The 19,385-nt window shown below is 41.5% G+C and overlaps 1 protein-coding gene and 1 pseudogene across 1 annotated transcript; one reads left to right on the top strand and one right to left on the bottom strand.

Moving 5' to 3' along the window:
* Window positions 1–35: 35 nt before the first annotated feature.
* On the bottom strand, window positions 36–8,130 carry mterf3 (mitochondrial transcription termination factor 3). The gene is made up of 8 exons (XM_035756228.2): window positions 7,918–8,130; window positions 3,087–3,461; window positions 2,790–2,942; window positions 2,347–2,536; window positions 1,641–1,788; window positions 1,432–1,503; window positions 1,168–1,329; window positions 36–289 (listed from the first exon to the last, which is right to left on the bottom strand). The coding sequence occupies exons 2-8, from the start codon at window positions 3,451–3,453 to the stop codon at window positions 95–97; spliced, it is 1,287 nt and encodes a 428-aa protein (XP_035612121.1). The 5' UTR covers window positions 3,454–3,461; window positions 7,918–8,130; the 3' UTR covers window positions 36–94.
* Window positions 8,131–9,364: 1,234 nt separating this feature from the next.
* On the top strand, window positions 9,365–19,249 carry LOC118370969 (phosphatidylserine synthase 1-like; annotated as a pseudogene).
* Window positions 19,250–19,385: the final 136 nt, after the last annotated feature.

The raw sequence follows: 19,385 nt of genomic DNA, 5'->3' as shown, positions 1-19,385 counted from the left end.
CAGTTCAATAGTAAACAGCAATATTCAATGTAGAATATCTTCAACATATTTATTCACATAACACACATATACAGAAACTGTAGTGTTTCATTAATTACATCGTCTTCTGAAACAGTTCAAAGTCCTTTAGTGTGGCTGATGCCACTTCAGTGCAGAAGGCCTCATCTGGCAAGGAGACAAGCTTGTCCAGACAGATGTAGTTAGGCTTGGCAGGGTCATACTGAGCCTTATCTAGGTATTGCAGGAACAGGTGTCTTTCTTTGATACGAAGGTACTTTGCATTCAGGACCTGTAGAAAGGACAGATAACTTTTCAGACAATAGGTGATAGCAAGTCCAACTGAATCTGTGACATGTCTAAAGACAATTCACTGGTAATGTACTATGTCCCATCAGCTCAACAAAATAAAAATGTTTTTAGCCACAACTCAGTCCTTGGCCATGACCAAGCAGGGGTTACCCACCGTGACCCATAAGTGGTTCCTGATCCATCACTTGGTAAATACTACCCCACCCAAGTCAGACGCGAACTACCTTAAATGCCTATTGACGAGTTTTGTTACGAGCCGAGACTTTTCTCTAGACGTGAACACGCATCGCTTGCGGTATGGTTTTGGAAACATAATGAACAAATCATTCATATCAGCGAGAAATAATAAAATAAACAAATAGTTTATTTACTACACACCTTTATAGGGTTAGGGTTCCCACACGGCCATATTTACATGTTACAGCGCTTGTTTATGGAAAACAGACTGAAGACAGTGTGGACTAGCTGTGCTAATTGGCTATCTGCGTCTCCAAACACCAGTGTGTAAATGGAAGACGGACGCCAAAAACATGTCGTCACTGAAAAATACTGTTGGATGCAATTGTGTTAAAACAGTGTACAGTAAGTATATTTAGTATTTGTGAAATTATTTTGATGTGATATGAAAGTTCAGTGCTTTATGTTTGTAGAACTGTACAGCAATCGAGAATCGATTCATGATTAGATGGAGTATTTGGCCGTTTCATCTTCCAGAGCCTAAACGCCTTTAAACAGAACATGAACTATAAGGAGTAAATTATTGGGCTAGGTAAACACTAACATATCCAGATAATGTATTCTCTGCGAGTATCCACTATCCAAAGATGGATGATTCAGGACTGGTAGTTTATAGCTTACCTGTGGGAACTTTACAATCAGATCATGGGGTATGTTCATGGTGTTGTGGATGTAGTCAAATATCTGGGTCAGTTTCTTCTTGTTAGCAGTAAGAACTTTGGGGATTACAGTGACAATGTGCTGGAGCTCATTTTCACGAAACCCCATCTCCAGTTTGCATATCTAGGATGAAAAAGACAGATTCTAAGACTTAATCCTATTTTTCTCTCCAAGAATTAAGACATATCACAGTTAACATTAAATAGCGTTTGTTTGTTGTCATACCTTAAGATTCTCCTTAACTGTCTCCAAGCTGCCACACAAAAGTCTGGGAAGGCGAGCCATAACATCCCGTGTCTGAAAGATACGAATGTACTATCTTATGCATTGTTCTATGACACATTTAGTGGGACATAATATGACCAATTGCTGTTGTCTTGGGTCATTCCTTACACAACTTTTAAATGTAATTGTTTACTCAATTCAGACCTGACCTTCTGAGCACTAAGGCCTAACTGCTGTTGGTAGAATCCAAGGCGGTTGTCCATCCTCTTCACACTGAAGTTCAGCAGGTACGGAGCTCTGGACACCATGGAAGCCACAGACTCAGCGCTGAACTTCTTGGACCTAAGATATGCCACTCTAATATGAAAGAGAGATTATTACCTCATTTTATACTACAGATTATTTGTAAATAATTTAACAATGAAATGTATCACCTGTCATAGTCCTATAAGAACTGAAGCTGACAGACGAGATTAAACAGGTATACCAGTTGGAAACACCAAGTTTCGTCTTTGTCCCTAAGATAGTGTGGTGAATATTATCAAATAAGGATTTTCTTGAGTCCAAGTCAAACTAAGATTCTTTATTTCTGAGCTCAGAGGGAACAGAGTTATACAGCTCAGTGTAGACAGTCTGAATTCCGAAGCATTAGGTGATAAGCACATATCTTTATAGTTTCCTGTTCTTGGGAAGGACTTTCAGTTATCCTTTCATCTCTACAAGGACACAGGAGCAAGCTGGTTTGCAACACATAATTATACTCAGAAGAACAGTAGATTATAATAGGATATTTTCACAAGGTTAGTTACATGGACACACAATTTAAAACGTCCATTACAATAGTCAACCCTGTGTGTTGCTGACTGTAGAAAATTCAACCTGCCAATACAACAACCATCCCCTCAACTCTGGTACCTGGCCTGCAGATTCTCCAGGCTCTCTGTGAGGATGAAGGGGTTGTGGCTGATCAGATAACCCAGGCGAGAATCCTCCACTCCCAGCTGCTTCAGGAAGACCAGCCGTGGGGTCACGTCTGTCTGGAAGTCTAGCCTCAGCAACATGGAACCCACGTTAGGCCTCTGCTCCAGTTTCCATAGCTGAACACCTGAAGAAGGAACCGAAGGGTTAACACCAGGGTCACATTCATTAGTGCACAGCGTATCAAAATGCTCTGCAGCGGAAATAAAAAGCAAGTGTTTATTTTTGGGCTCTGGTAATCCCTCCCCATTTACTTCAGTTTGGTGCCTAGTGAGTACGATCCAGAGACATAGATATACATGACATCTATTGCTCTTGTACATTAGACAGTGAGGGAGTAATGGCTAATCAGATACAAACCCTAAATGGACCCAACCTACCTAGCTGTACAAGCTTTCCAAGCGTCTCTGACTCATTGACATAGTCTTTCAGGGAGATGGAGACAGGAGGCAGGGCAGCTGGGATGTCCATATGAACTGCCTCCTCATGACTGATCTCCTCTAATGCAGAGTGGCCTGGGGCATCATCCAAATCTGGAGAGGACAAAAATATTAGGTAGAAATGACCACTGTATTTTTATTTGACTTATTTCACCTTTATTTAACTGTGTGTGTGTGTGTGTGTGTGTGTGTGTGTGTGTGTGTGTGTGTGTGTACACACAGGGGTGGCATTAGTACCAAAAGCTGTCTGCCACTCCTTCAGAAGCATCCCTCCATCTATGAGTTGATGGGAGACAGGATTCTGATATGACACCATATCAGTCCCAGGTAACTCATCAGTATTCCTGTGTTTCGTTTGAGATGGTTGGACCTTAGCATGAGATTCACAGTAACTCCGCACTCCTAGATTCCACCTCTGTCGCGTCTGAGATGGATTCGGACTTCTCTGGAGCACAGAGGGCAAGACTGGAACAATGAAAGAATTCCAGAGGGCTGCAGGCCAATGCTGGGCATCTGTGGAATACTGAAGGGTGGTGATACCAACACTCCTTGACCTCAGTAAACTGGTGCATCTCTGACAATGCTGGATACAGGTTAAAGCCATGTAGATATCTGTGATAAAAACACAGGACATTGTGACATGAGAAGGGGGTCTGTACATTGAACGTAACTGGAACACACCATCATGCAAGTACGTTAGCCAATGCTATGAATTTTTTATTGAACTTGGATGGGGATTGGTGTTGTTGAGTAAAGAAGCAACCAATAGATTATTAACAATGAATAAGGGGCTAGCCAGAAGATCTGACCGACTTGCTTACAACTGCACTACGGACGAACAGCCTACCCTGTGTATATTAAGACACCGTGGAACCAGCGCTAGATATGGCTCAGTAAACATAACTCAATCCAGTTTTTTAAAACTTTTAACATTTATTTCACCTTTATTTAACCAGGTAGGCTAGTTGAGAACAAGTTATCATTTGTAACTGCGACCTGGCCAATATAAAGCATAGCAGTTAGAAATTAGTTCTAATCCGAATTATTGTTACACTGAGAATATGGAACGACAACTAAAGGGGAACTGACAGCGTTTTAGCAACATGGAATCTTATTCAAATCTGTTCATATAAACCCCCAGGAAGAATATGACACCTTTATGAAACATTTTCTGAAAAAGCGAGCACTTAGATATGGTCATTTTCATAAATTCATTGAATTTTTGAGAATGACCAAAGGCATTTGTGAAAATTCTATTGCAATATAGAATGGGAAAGCGGCTGTGCGTTTGGACAATTAATAGACTGCAGTAAATAAACATCTGTCTTGTCCAGAACCAGAATCTACGCAGACCGGTGTGCCATAGCCAATCAGAGCTATAGTAGGCCTATATGCAAATAAGCCATTTGCCACACTGCCATCATTCACTTTTGTATGGATCTCGCTTTATGCATGGGGGCATTGTCATGCTGAAACAGGAAAGGGCCTTCCCCAAACTGTTGCCACAAAGTTGGAAGCACAGAATAGTCTAGAATGTCATTGTATAATGTAGCGTTAAGATTTCCCATCACTGGCCAATGTTTGCTATGGAGATTGCATGGCGGTGTGCTCGATTTTATACACCCATCAGCAATGGGTGTGGCTGAAATAGCCGAATCCAATCATTTGAAGGAGTGTCTCCTTGTTCACCCACGACTGCATGGCCAAGCACGACTCCAACATCATAATTACATTTGCTGACGACACAACAGTGGTAGGTCTGATTACCAACAACGATGAGATAACCTATAGAGAGGTCAGTGCGGTTCCAGGACAACAACCTCTCCCTCAACGTGAGTGAGACAAAGGAGCTGATTGTCGACTACATGAAAAGGAGGGCCGAACATGCCCCCATTCACATCGACGGTGTTATAGTGGAACAGTTTGAGAGTTTCAAGTTCCTTGGTGTCACATCACCAACAAACTATTATGGTCCAAACACACCAAGACCATCGTGAAGAGGGCACGACAATACCCTTTACCCCTCAGGAGACTGAAAAGATTTGGCATTGATCCCCAGGTCCTTAAAAAGTTCTGCACCATTGAGAGTATCCTGCCCGGTTGCATCACCGCCTGGTATGGCAACTGCTCGACATCCGACCGTAAGGCGCTAGAGTAGAGGTCGACAGATGCCGATACAGATTAAATCGACTGATTTTTATTTTTTATTTGTAATAATGACAATTACAACAATACTGAATGAACACTTATTTTAACTTAATATAATACATCAATAAAAATCGATTTAGCCTCAAATAAATAATGAAACATGTTCAATTTGGTTTAAATAATGCAAAAACAAAGTGTTGGAGAAGAAAGTAAAAGTGTGTGTGTGCCATGTAAAAAGCTAACGTTTAAGTTCCTTGCTCAGAACATGAGAACATATGAAAGCTGGTGGTTCCTTTTAACATGAGACTTCAATATTCCAAGGTAAGAGGTTTTAGGTTGTAGTTAATATAGTATTTATAGGACTATTTCTCGATACCATTTGTATTCCATATATCTTTGACTATTGGATGTTCTTATAGGCACTTTAGTATTGCCAGTGTAATAGTATAGCTTCCGTCCCTCTCCGCGCTCCTACCTGGGCTCGAACGAGGAACACATCGACAACAGCCACCCTTGAAGCAGCATTACCCATGCAGAGCAAGGGGAACAACCACTCCATGTCTCAGAGCGAGTAACGTTTGAAACGCTATTAGCGCACACCCCACTAACTAGCTAGCCATTTCACATCGGTTACACCAGCCTAATCTCGGGAGTTGATAGGCATGAAGTCATAAACAGCGCAATGTTTGAAGCACAACGAAGAGCTGCTGGCAAAACGCACTAAAGTGCTGTTTGAATGAATGCTGCTGCTGCCTACCATCGCTCGGTCAGACTGCTCTATCAAATATCAAATCATAGACTTAATTATAACATAATAACACACAGAAATACGAGCCTTTGGTCATTAATATGGTCGAATCAAGAAACTATCATCTCGAAAACAAAACGTTTATTATTATCGCATATACCCTGACTCTGCGTGCAATGAACGCAAGAGAAGTGACAGAATTTCACCTGGTTAATATTGCCTGCTAACCTGGATTTCTTTTAGCTAAATATGCAGGTTTAAAAATATATACTTCTGTGTATTGATTTTAAGAAAGGCTTTGATGTTTATGGTTAGGTACACGTTGGAGCAACGGCAGTCCTTTTTCCGCGAATGCGCACCGTATCGATTATATGCAATGCAGGACACGCTAGATAAACTAGTAATATCATCAACCATGAGTAGTTAACTAGTGATTCTGATTGATTGATTTTTATAAGATAAGTTTAATGCTAGCTAGCAACTTACCTTGGCTTCTTACTGCATTCGCGTAACAGGCAGGCTCCTCGTGGAGTGCAATGAGAGGCAGGTGGTTAGAGTGTTGGACTAGTTAACTGTAAGGTTGCAAGATTGAATCCCCGAGCTGACAAGGTAAAAATCTGTCGTTCTGCCCCTGAACAAGGCAGTTAACCCACCGTCCTAGGCCGTCATTGAAAATAATTAAGTGTTCTTAACTGACGTGCCTAGTTAAACAAAAGGTGGAAAAAAATCAAATAATTTAAAAATAATAATAATTTCTTAAAAATCAGCCAAATCGACATCCAAAAATACAGATATCCGATTGTTATGAAAACTTGAAATCGGCCCTAATTAAATCGGCCATTCCGATTAATCGGTCGACCTCTACTACAGAGGGTAGTGCGTACAGCTCAATACATCACTGGGGCCAAGCTTCCTACCATCCAGGACCTATATACTAGGTGATGTCAGAGGAAGGCCCAAAAAAAGGTCAGACTCCAGTTATAGACTGTTCTCTCTGCTACCCCACAGCAAGTGGTACCGTAGCACCACGTCTTGGTTTAAAGGCTCCTTAACAGCTTCTACCCGCAAGCCATAAGACTGCTGAACAATTAATCAAATGGCCACCCGGACTATTGATCCCCCCCGTTTTTACACTGCTGCTACTTGCTGTTTATTATCTATGCATAGTCACTTTACCCCTCCCTACATCTGCAAATTACCTCGACTAACCTGTACCCCCACACATTGACTCGGTACCCCCCAGTTATAGTATATAGCCTCGTTAATTGTGTTACTTTTTTACTTCAGTTTATTTAGTAAATATTTTCTTAACCCCATTTATTGAACTGCATTGTTGGTTAAGGGCTCGTAAGTAAGCATTTCACAGAAAGGTACACAACTATTGTATTCAGCAAATGTGGCAAATTAAATTGTTTGATCCATCTATTCTGCCAACAATGCCTTACTGTACAATATGGAATTTTTAGGCAAATATAACTTGTTTAAAAAAACCTTGTAAAGAGTTGGTTTTGAAGCATAAACTGGGAATTTCATATTTTATTATTGATATGATTGTTTGTTTCATTTCTGTAGTTAAAACGCTGTCAGTTCCACTTTAAGTAAACAGCCATTTTAGTCTTCATTCTAGCTATCAGTAGCAACAGCATCCATTATGGAATGGTATGTGGTGTTTAACAACAAAGGAGCTGATTGACTGACACTGCCATTCCAAAATGGCTGCGGTGGTTTGTGCTACCTAGCATGAGGATGAAAATGACCGTTTTCTTTCAAAACTAGCAGTTGTTCAATCTTCTCAGTGTAACAGTTGGGATCATTCGGAATATAACGCATTTCTCATCCCTGGATTGAGGTATGTTTTCTGAGCCATATCTCGCGCTGGTTTCGCAGTGTCTTAATATACAGATCAATGTTGTCAGACCCTAGTGCAGCTGTAAGCAAGCAGGTCGGATCTGCTGGCTAAAAGAGGGCATGTCTCATTGAAGCAGCAATGGCTAGCTAGATTGCGTAGAACAATCATACGGGGTAGCCAGCCAGCGTATAGAAATAGTGGTTTTTGCTAGTACAAAATAGACGACATCATGCAATAACGTACACAAATATGGGTCAAAAAATGAATATGTCCCCTGAACAGGCGTAAAAACAACAAGATAGCGCCAATGTCAATCTACTCACGTGTGCACTCTAACCGAAGGATTACGGAAGTGTCACAGTCAAAATAGGAATACAGCAAGGCAACGAGGCAGCTCAAACAACCTATGAGGGACCGATAAAAACTACTCCCTGTCTTTCATCGGGAATTTCCAATGTTACAAATAATAAAATATAAAGCTATTTCCGAAGAAAAATGGCAGTGAATGAATTGGGAGTGCTGGTATTGGAATGTGCATTCCCACTACACCCCTATATTTTTGTTGAGTTGGTTGCGCCGTTGTCTGGTTTGCTCAGTACTCTCTCTGCCCCTTGTGGTTCCCAGTACTCATCCATGTACTTATAGGCAGACGAACCTGTCCTGTCTGGAAGTGCTGACATATCCTAAAAATAAAAAAAACTCCTTTAGCCCTCGCCATGGCACCTGTTTTGGGGTCCCGGACATTAAGCAAGGATGATGTGAATTACATGTTACACTTTCAATTGATTAACGAGCAACAGGTGGAGGACATCAGCATCGACGTTTTCTACAAGCCTCACTCTCTTGACGTTCACTGTGGCTAGTTTGATTTACTTCGTATTTTCCAGGTAGTCCAATGACAGCTGAGAGTAGACCAGTAAGTAGACCTAGTGGTTGTGATAACATGGCCTATTAATCTAACCCAAGTGTAAACTCAACTGTATAACTGAACTACGTACATTTAGACATTTTAATGTTCCTTATTGTTATAAATACAAAAATCAAGTGAACTTAATTTTTTGTCACATCTTCCGTTTACTGTGTCATCGTAAACCTCACTTTATCCTCTGAGATAATGTACATATTGCATATCTCAGCCAATGCTTTTTTAAATGTTAAACCCTGCTCTCTCTGCCAGGGAGGATACAGACGCTGACAACAACCTTCGATTGGGTCTCCTGTTGGTTGTCTCCTTCTTCCTCATCATCAGTGTCCTGGCCTTCCCCAATGGTACTCACTCAGTCATTGCCTTGTACTTGACAATAGCTCAGCCCAGCACCTGGTAGAAAACGTGTGTCTGCATGGGGTGAGTGGGAGGAATGTTGTTCTAGTGTAGGTCATTGGTCACATAATAGTTGTTCAGGTCTTTTGAGTTCTTCCAAGATTCTAAACTAGTCTTCAGCATGGCCTTTTGCAGCTTGACATAGTTTTGATTGTACGAGTGAATGGGATACCCACTGTTTGCAGTATATACTACTTTGGAAGTGCAGTGTATGAGGGTTTTGGTAGAGCCACTCTTATAATGGTAGATACATGAATAAGTGTGTAAAGGCAGTATTTAATTGAACCACTTCAGGTCCATTCACCCGACCACATCCTGCGATTTGGCGCATGGTATTTGGTGAGTAGGCCTACTGCACAGTATATGTCATCATCAGGGGAACTCCTTTATGGAACCATGTTCATGGAACTCAGCTCTGATTAGTTCCTTCCTGCTGTTGTCAGGTATAGGGGGTTCTGTACTTCCTGTTCCTGGTCATCCTCCTCTTCCTGAACTGGGCTCAGGTGAATAGACTCATGTACTGGGTGGACCCCAACCTACGCTATGCTAACCGTGAGGCTGATATCATGGTGAGTGATTTTTATCTCAATTATGTTACTGTATTCATTCACCGCATGCCGGACACCATATTTGGTGGGTGTAGTTGCCCCTAGACTCTTATCTTGGGTCAGTTCAGCATTTTTCCAACTAAGTGTCAGGTTATGCTCGGGGGAGGGGCAGCTGTTCCTAGATCTGTACTTTGGGGAAACTTAACGCTGGAGCTTGTATTCAAGATTATCAATGACTCCCCCTCCATTCCCTCTAGCATTTATCCTATTACATCCATCCTTTAGTTTAAATCCATGCCATGTTTTCACAATGAAAAGGTAGGCTAAATTCTGATGAAGTGATCCTGGTTTAGGTTTGGAAAGCTCTCCAATCTGGAGGGTAATGTAATCCAATGACATTTGCAGGAGACCGAGGCGCAACTTTGGTTTTAGAAGTGGGACACGCACACACTCTTTTTCAAAAGTTTGGGGTCATTTGAAATGTCCTCGTTTTTGAAAGAAAAGCAACATTTTTAGCCATTAAAATAATATCAATCAGAAATACAGTGTAGACATTGTTAATGTTGTAAATGACTTGTAGCTGGAAACGGCTGATTTGTTATGGAATATCTACATAGGTGTACAGAGGCCCATTATCAGCAACCATCTCTCCTGTGTTCCAATGGCACATTGTGTTAGTTAATCCAAGTTTATAATTTTAAAAGGCTAATTGATCATTAGAAAACACTTTTGCAATTATGTTAGCACAGCTGAAAACTGTTGTTCTGATTAAAGAAGCAATCAAACTGGCCTTCTTTAGACTAGTTGAGTATCTGAAGAAAAAAACATTTTTAGATTCAATTACAGGCTCCAAATGTCCAGAAACAAATTACTTTCTAATGCAACTCATCAGTCTATTCTTGTTCTGAGAAATGAAGGCTATTTCATGCAAGAAATTGCCAAGAAACTGAAGATCTCGTACAATGCTGTGTACTACTCCCTTCACAGAACAGCGCAAACTGGCCCTAACCAAAATAGAAAGGAGTGGGAGGCCCCGGTGCACAACTGAGTATGAGGACAAGCACATTAGCTTCTAGTTTGAGAAAACAGATGCCTCACAAGTCCTCAACTGGCAGCTTCATTAAATAATACCTGCAAAACACCAGTCTCAACGTCAACAGTGAAGAGTCGACTCTGGGATGCTGGGCTTCTATCGAGAGTTGCAAAGAAAAAGCCATATCTCAGACGTGCCAATAAAAATAAAAGATAAAGATGGGCAAAAGAACACAGACACTGGACAGAGGAAGATTGGAAAAAATGTGTTATGGACAGACGAATCATAGGTTTTAGGTGTTTGGATCACAAAGAAGAACATTCGTGAGACGCAGAAAAAATAAAAAGATACTGGAGGAGTGATGACGCCATCTGTCAAGCATGGTGGAGGCAATGTTATGGTCTGGGGGTGCATTGGTGGTGGTAAAGTGGGAGATTTGCACAGGGTAAAAGGGATCACTCCGTTTTGCAACGCCATGCCATACCCTGTGGACGGCTCCTAATTGGGGCCAATTTCCTCCTACAACAGGACAATGACCCAAAGCACAGCTCCAAACTATGCAAGAACTATTTAGGGAAGAAGCAGTCAGCTGGTATTCTGTCTATAATGGAGTGGCCAGCACAGTCACCGGTTGTCATGCCTATTGAGCTGTTGTGGGAGCAGCTTGACTGTATGGTACATAAGAAGTGACCATCAAGCCAATCCAACTTGTGTGAGATGCTTCAGGAACCATGGGGTGAAATCTCTTCAGATTACCTCAACAAATTGATAACTAGAATGCCAAAGGTCTGCAAGTCTGTAATTGCTGCAAATGGAGGATTCTTTGACGAAAGCAAAGTTTGAAGGACACAATTATTATTTCAATTAAAAATCATTATTTATAACCTTGTCAACATCTTGACTATATTTCCTATTAATTTTGCAAGTCATTTCATGGAAAACAAGGACATTTCTAAGTGACCCCAAACTTTTGAATGATTGTGTGTGTGTGAATATGTCACTTAGAAATGGCCTTGTTTTTATATATATATATATATAAACGTGTGTGTGTGGTACCTTTCATTAAATAAAAAAATACATTTGAGATTCTTGAAAGTAGCCACCTTTTGCCTTGAGGACAGCTTTGCACACTCTTGGCATTCTCTCAACCAGCTTCATGGGGTAGTCACCTGGAATGGATTTCAATTAACATGTGTGCCTTAATTAAGTTAATTTGTAGATGTACTTTCCTTTTGAATGCGTTTGAGCCAATCAGTTGTGTTGTAACACGGTAGGGGTGGTATACAGAAGATAGCCCTATGTGGTAAAAAACCAAGTCCATGTTATTGCAAAAACCGCTCAAATAAGCAGAGAAACTACAGTCCGTTACTTTAAGACATGAAGGTCAGTCAATGTGGAACATTTCAAGAACTTTGAACGTTTCTTCAAGTGCAGTAAAAAAAAACATCAAGCGTCATGATGAAACTTGCTCTCATGAGGACTGCCACAGGAAAGGTAAACCAGGAGTTACATTTACTGCAGAGGATAAGTTCATTAGAGTTACCAGCCTCAGAAATTGCAGCCCAAATAAATGCTTCACAGAGTAAGACACATCTGAACATCAACTGAATCAGGCCTTCATGGTCGAATTGCTACAAAGAAGCCCCTACTAAAAGACACCAATAAGAAGAAGAGACTTGATTGGGCCAAGAAACACAAGCAATGGACATTGGACCGGCGGAACTCTGTCCTTTGGTCTGATGAGTCTAAATATACGATTTTTGGTTCCAACCGCCGTGTCTTTGTGATACACAGAGCAGGTGAATGGATGATCTCTGCATGTGTGGTTTCCACCGTGAAGCATGGAGGAGGAGGTGTCATTGTGTGGGGGTTCTTTGCTGGTGACCTTGTCAGTGATTTTATTTAGAATTTCAAGGCACACTTAATGGTGCACACTTAATGATGCACCATTCCATCTGGTTTGCGCTTAGTGGGACTAACATGTTTTTCAACAGGACAATGACCCAAACACACCTCCAGGCTGTGTAAGGGCTATTTGACCAAGAAGGAGAGTGATGGTGCTGCATCAGATGACCTGGCCTCCACAATCACCTGACCTCAACCCAATTGAGATGGTTTGGCATGAGTTGGACTGCAGAGTGAAGAAAAAGCAGCCAACAAGTGCTCAGCATATGTGGGGACTATTTCTAGACTGTGGGAAATGTATTCCAGGTGAAACTGGTTGAGAGAATGCCAAGAGTGTGCAAAGCTGTTAAGGCAAAGGATTGCTACTTTGAGGAATCTAAAATCTAAAATATATTTGGATTTGTTTGACACTTTTTTTGGTTACTACATGATTCCATATGTGTGTTTTCATAGTTTTGTTGTCTTCATTATTATTATTCTACAATGTAGAAGATAGTAAAAATAAAGAAAAACCCTTGAATGAGTAGGTGTCCAAACTTTTGACTTGTACTCTAAACTAAAAAAGAAAGAAAAAACGTCCTCTCGCTGTCAACTTAGTTTATTTTCAGCAAACTTAACATGTGTAAATATTGGTATGAACATAACAAGATTCAACAACTGAGACATAAACTGAACAAGTTCCACAGACGTGACTAACAGAAATGGAATAATGTGGCCCTCAACAAAGGAGGGGTCAAAAGTAACAGTCAGTATCTGGTGTGGCCACCAGCTGCATTAAGTACTGCAGTGCATCTCCTCCTCATGGACTGCACCAGATTTGCCTGTTCTTGCAGTTGACAGCGAGAGGCTTTTCATTTTTTAAATTTTATTTTATAGAGTTCAAGTCAAAAGTTTGGACACCTACTCATCGGTCGTTCTGCCCATGAGCAAGGCTGTTATAACCCACTGTTCTCTGGGCGCCGAAAACTTGGATGTTGATTTAAGGCAGCTTCCTGCACCTCTGATTCAGAGGGGTTAAATGCAGAAGACACATTTCAGTTCAAGGCATTCAGTTGTACAACTGACTTTCCTTTCCCACCACTGTATTGTCTTCTCTGCCTTTTCTGTGTTCATGTCTTACCTGGCCTTTCTCCTCCTGCAGGAATATGCAGTGAACTGCCATGTGATAACCTGGGAGCGGATCCTGAGCCACTTTGACATCTTTGTGTTTGGGAATTTTGCGGGCTGGGCCATGAAGGCCCTGCTCATCCGCAGCTACGGCGTCTGCTGGACCATCAGCATCACCAGGGAGCTCACCGAGGTAGATAAAAATGCATCCCAAATGGCACCCTATTCCCTATACAGTGCACAAATTTTGACCAGAGCCATATGGACCCTCCAAAAGTGGTGCAATATATAGGGAATATGGTGCCTTTTAGGACACGCATGTCTTTGTGAAGTCCTGCTCAATTTCTAACAACAGATCACATTTTGGGTTTCAGTCCATATGTTGCTTCTGATTTATTCTATTGGATGTGCTCATTTAAGTCAAATGTCAGCTCCTCATTCACCTCGCTCTCTTTCTGTCTCGCTCTCTCAGCTGTTCTTCATGCACCTGCTCCCTAAGTGCTGGTGGGACCAGGTGATCCTGGACTTCCTGCTTTGTAATGGAGGGGGCATCTGGCTGGGCATGACTGTGTGTCGCTTCCTGGAGATGCACATCTACATTTACATCTACCAATTGGCCAGCATCAAGTGAGTTATCCTTCTATTGGATTCCTCCCTTTTCCTGTAGTCTCATGACAGATGGCACAATACAGTTAAACTACATTATTCTATTGAATTTCTGCCTGCTCTGATTAATTGCATGTGTGCTTTCTCATTTACACTGAGTGTACAAAACATTAGGAACACCTTAATATTGAGTTTCCCTACCCCTTTTAACCCGCAGAACAGCCTCAATTAGTCAGGGCATGGACTCTACTAGGTGTTGAAGCGTTCCAAAGGGATGCTAGCCAATGTGGACTCCGATGCTTCCCACAGGTGTCAAGTTGGCTGGATGTTGTTTGGGTGGTGGACCATTCATGATACACACAGGAAACTGTTGTGGTGGTTAATTTCTATACTATCAAATGAGGAGAGACAAACTTATCACACAAGTCAGAGTTATACTTCAACTAAATCTGTATTCACTTATTAATAATTAAGCAGGTCAATACAACACACGCATATAAAGTTAATTAATTGAGTGCTCTGTGATGGCTGGTCGATGAATCCCCTTCAGATGATTCGTTCAGAGACAAAGGTATTTTATAGCTAAGATAAACCCCCTTCAGTCTACATGATGAACAACAGATGTATGGAATGGGTCACAAGGTTAAGCTTTGTATGAAAGATGCTTATAATTCACAGCAGACAGTATCTGCGGATAAAAACGGTTATCTTTGTGGAGAGACCTAGGTCTGGCCCAGGGGGTCATCTCTCCCTGGTACCCTATAGAACAGAAACATTAACTCATGCTCTGGAATGCGGTATCCGAAAGACATTGTAAATCTCCTGTCAGTGTTATCTCCGAGGCCCACTTTCAGTTCACACAGACACAATAGTTATAAGAACCCTCTATGCTGTTGAATAAAACAACCATTTGATGGAATAAAAGTATTATAACATAATCTTGTAATTACCACCATACTGTTGAGTGTGAAAAATCCAGTAGCGTTGCAGTTCTTGACATACTCAAATCAGTGTGCCTGGCACCTAGTACCATACCCCGTTCAAAGGCACTTAAATATTTTGTCTTGCCCATTCACCCTCTGAATGGCACAGATACACAATCCATATCTCAAATGTCTCAAGGCTTAAAAATCCTTTAACCTGTTTCCTCCCCTTTGTCTACACTGATTTGAAGTGGATTAAACAAGTGACATCAATAAGGGATCATAGCTTTCACCTGGATTCACCTGGTCAGTCTATATAATGGAACGGCATGCTTTGTACACTCAGCGTATGTAATTCTCTTTTTGCCTGTATCTGTGTGTTTAACCTTATGTGTCTGAACACTCATCAGTGGTACTTCCCAGTGTGTAGGTGTACCTCTGGTTGTATATCTGTGTCTTCAGAGACATCCATACGACCACAGGGAAGCTGAAACGAGTTCTGCTCCAGTTCACCCCAGCCAGCTGAATCTACATACACTGGTTAGACTCAAAGTCCTCCTTCCAGAGGTTGGCTGGGGTCTACCTCTTTATGATCCTCTGTCCTGGAAATGATACATAGTATGTAGTGTCAGGGTTAGAATTCAGAATCCATTTATGTCATTACTCTGTGTATATTGACACTGCTGTGAAACAAATGGAGTTGAACAATATTTGTATTCGTATTTAAAAAAATTACAATTTACAACAGTTTGTTTTCTATGATCATGTCTTATTGACGGTGCTGAAAATTATGGGCTAGATGTTATGGTATCTAAGCTGTGAGTTCAGTGATGATTTTAATATACATGTTGCTGGACTACTTTACTTCCAGTCTGTCCTCCTTTCCTCTAAACAGCTGACTGAGTTGAACACTTTCTTCCTGATGCACATCATCGTGTTCCAGGCTTTTCACACACTCAGCTGGTGCCGGATCCTCCTCCTTGGAATCATCACAGCCCCTACTGTACGGTAGGGACCCGTCCAACATGCCACTCCACACGTGCTCTACATTATAGAGGCACAAGGGGGTTTTGACAGACACGTGCAGTCTCTTCTCATATAGATGAGTTTAAATAAGTTTTGAACTATTTCTGTAAACCGTTCTGTTTATCGTAATGATTTGACAGTCGTTTTTGTCATGGCTGTAGATAAACTGTATCTAATATTCGTCTTCCTGTTCTTTCAGACAGTATTATGTGTATCTGACAGACACACAGTGCAAAAGAGTGGGAACACAATGTTGGATGTTTGGGTGAGTCTCGTCTGGACCCTCTAGTGGCCATTTCTAATGTTGCGACCACGTCATTGACAAACGTCTCAGAAGTGCTGTGAATGGGAAATTAGGTCACGTACAGTTTTATTCAAAATATTGTAAAGATGCTGACCTCATCTCAGTCCTAAGCTAGTGATTGCCCTGACTAGGCGCTGGTAACCACGTGTGACCAGATTGCTGTCTCACTATTAAATAGAAAACAATGAGGGCATTATATGCCCCTGGCTTCACCCCTTCAATATTATAAGCACAGCAAAAGTCTATGTACCCTCTGCAGTCTGGTGACTAGAATTTAATGAGGAAATGTATTTGTTTTCTGTGACTGTGTGCATTTTAACACAGTGCCATTAAAAAATATATATATTTTGCTATAGATAATGCTTGTTGTAAAATGCAATTTTTGTTAAAGGTGAATGTTTGGTGGTGAGTGTCCGTTAACAACGGTCTCTATCTAACCCACAGGGCCATAGCCTTCCTGGAGGCCCTAGCGTGCATCAAGTTTGGTCAGGATGTGTTCTCCAAAACACAAGGCCGGTCTCTCTCGCTCGAACATGTGTTTACATTAAAAATTATCCCTGCTCCAATTCTTATATCGCAAGTGTCCATCACACTTCTGTGAAATCAAACTGTCCACTTAGGAAGCAACACTGATTGACAATAAATTCCACATGCTGTTGTGCAAATGGAATAGACAACAGGTGGAAATTATATGCAATTAGTAAGACACTCCCAATAAAGGAGTGGTTCTGCAGGTGGGGACCACAGACCACTTCTCAGTTCCTATGCTTCCTGGCTGATGTTTTGGTCACTTTTGAATGCTGGCGGTGCTTTCACTCTAGTGGTAGCATGAGACGGAGTCTACAACCCACACAAGTGGCTCAGGTAGTGCAGCTCATCCAAGATGGCACATCAATGCGAGCTGTGGCAAGAAGGTTTGCTGTGTCTGTCAGCGTAGTGTCCAGAGTATGGAGGCGCTACCAGGAGACAGGCCAGTACATCAGGAGACGTGGAGGAGGCCGTAGGAGGGCAACAACCCAGCAGCAGGACCGCTACCTCCGCCTTTGTGCAAGGAGGAGCAGGAGGAGCACTGCCAGAGCCCTGCAAAATGACCTCCAGCAGGCCACAAATGTGCATGTGTCTGCTCAAACGGTCAGAAACAGACTCCATGAGGGTGGTATGAGGACCCGACGTCCACAGGTGGAGGTTGTGCTTACAGCCCAACACCGTGCAGGACGTTTTTCATTTGCCAGAGAACACCAAGATTGGAAAATTCGCCACTGGCGCCCTGTGCTCTTCACAGATGTAAGCAGGTTCACACTGAGCACATGTGACAGTCTGGAGACGCCGTGGAGAACGTTCTGCTGCCTGCAACATCCTCCAGCATGACTGGTTTGGCGGTGGGTCAGTCATGGTGTGGGGTGGCATTTCTTTGGGGGGCCACACAGCCCTCCATGTGCTCGCCAGAGGTAGCCTGACTGCCATTAGGTACCGAGATGAGATCCTCAGACCCCTTGTGAGACCATATGCTGGTGCGGTTGGCCCTGGGTTCCTCCTAATGCAAGACAATGCTAGACCTCATGTGGCTGGAGTGTGTCAGCAGTTCCTGCAAGAGGAAGGCATTGATGCTATGGACTGGCCCGCCCATTCCCCAGACCTGAATCCAATTGAGCACATAGGTTGATAAATTTGATTTCCATTGATAATTTTTGTGTGATTTTGTTGTCCGCACATTCAACTATGTAAAGAAAACAACAGTATTTAATAAGAATATTTCATTCATTCAGATCTAGGATGTGTTATTTTAGTGTTCCCTTTATTTTTTTGAGCAGTGTATATAAAGCATAATCATATTTGCTGATGTTCATCAAGGAGCCTATTCCCTGTTTGTCCTCTTGTAGGTGAGAGACTCTTGGAATAGCCAAGAGTCTCAGCCAGCTCATCTAAACGAAAGTGGCTCTGGGAGAACCAAAGCTGTCAATGGACACTATGATTAAAAGCAAAGAGAGCCAATGAAGGGACTATATCCCCACTGCACCCAACAACTCTGGGGAGATGGAAGGAGGAGAATTTGGGAGAGGAGGTTCAAGAGGTGGGGATATTACATTGGTTGAATAGGTGGTTGAACAAGGAGAAAGTAAATGAACCATAAACTGAATGGAAAAGGCTGAGCAGAGAGCTTTACTACATTTACCTTTTAAACATAATTTACTGTACACCAAGGGGTACTGAATTAGATTTTTTTTGTATTCCCCCCCACCCCCTCTCTTTTTGTGTTGTTCAAATGATGACTAAGTATTACAGGATGGATTTTATTTAACTAAGAATGAAAAATGTAATAATCTGAAGGTAAAGCCTGAAATGTTGAGATGCGCCATTTACAACTTCAGTATTCAGAGTTGGATTCTGAATTTGAGTCAATTATTTTTTTCACTCAATAAGTTACAAGTTATACATGTATATTGAAAGTCCGAATTCACATTTTTTCTATGAGGATTTGTAGAAATAATTCCAGGCCTTAAATGTTTAGAATGTAATGGTGACCTATTTTGTTCAGGTGAATGTGTGAAAGGTAATGTGATTAACCTTTGATTTTATACAAGCATTAAGAGTGCATGTGTTTTTATATGAATGCTGTGAACCGCACACTGTTGCAAGATAATGTATATGACTATAGCTTTCTCATAAATAATTAAAACATGACAGTCATTATTTAAAACAAAACAGTATTTTGTGGTCCTTTGTTTTATGACCAATTTGTACCAGCTGGTGGTAGCAGAGAGTCAGGTAGCAGAGGATCATTTTGATCAGTCTTACTACTGGACTGGAGTGATTTAAAAAATAAAATATTTCCATTAATCTCCCATGCATTGTGTATTGAATAAATGACACTGATAAAATAATGCATGCGTGTACACATATTTTGAGGATCTGAGTCTAGTGCAACTGTTTGAATTTTTTTAATTTTTCATTGGGAAATGTGCATCACATTTTTAAGTCTGTTAATTTCCTTTGTCACTCATATCTGATATTTCTAAG

Source organism: Oncorhynchus keta, chromosome 19 (genome assembly GCF_023373465.1).
Source record: "Oncorhynchus keta strain PuntledgeMale-10-30-2019 chromosome 19, Oket_V2, whole genome shotgun sequence".
Taxonomy (NCBI): domain Eukaryota; kingdom Metazoa; phylum Chordata; class Actinopteri; order Salmoniformes; family Salmonidae; genus Oncorhynchus; species Oncorhynchus keta.
Note: the sequence above shows the minus strand (reverse complement) of the source record. Positions and strands in the feature narration are given on the sequence as shown.

What these genes read in the sequence shown, in the direction of transcription:
- mterf3 (XM_035756228.2), bottom strand. Translation starts at nt 3,453, where the DNA reads ATGGCTTTAACCTGTATCCAGCATTGTCAGAGATGCACCAGTTTACTG. An exon ending in GGAGTGGCAGACAGCTTTTG is followed by an intron (nt 2,943 to 3,086) that starts GTACTAATGCCA and finishes TGTCCTCTCCAG; the next exon opens with ATTTGGATGATGCCCCAGGC. An exon ending in CTGGAGAATCTGCAGGCCAG is followed by an intron (nt 1,789 to 2,346) that starts GTACCAGAGTTG and finishes CTTTCATATTAG; the next exon opens with AGTGGCATATCTTAGGTCCA.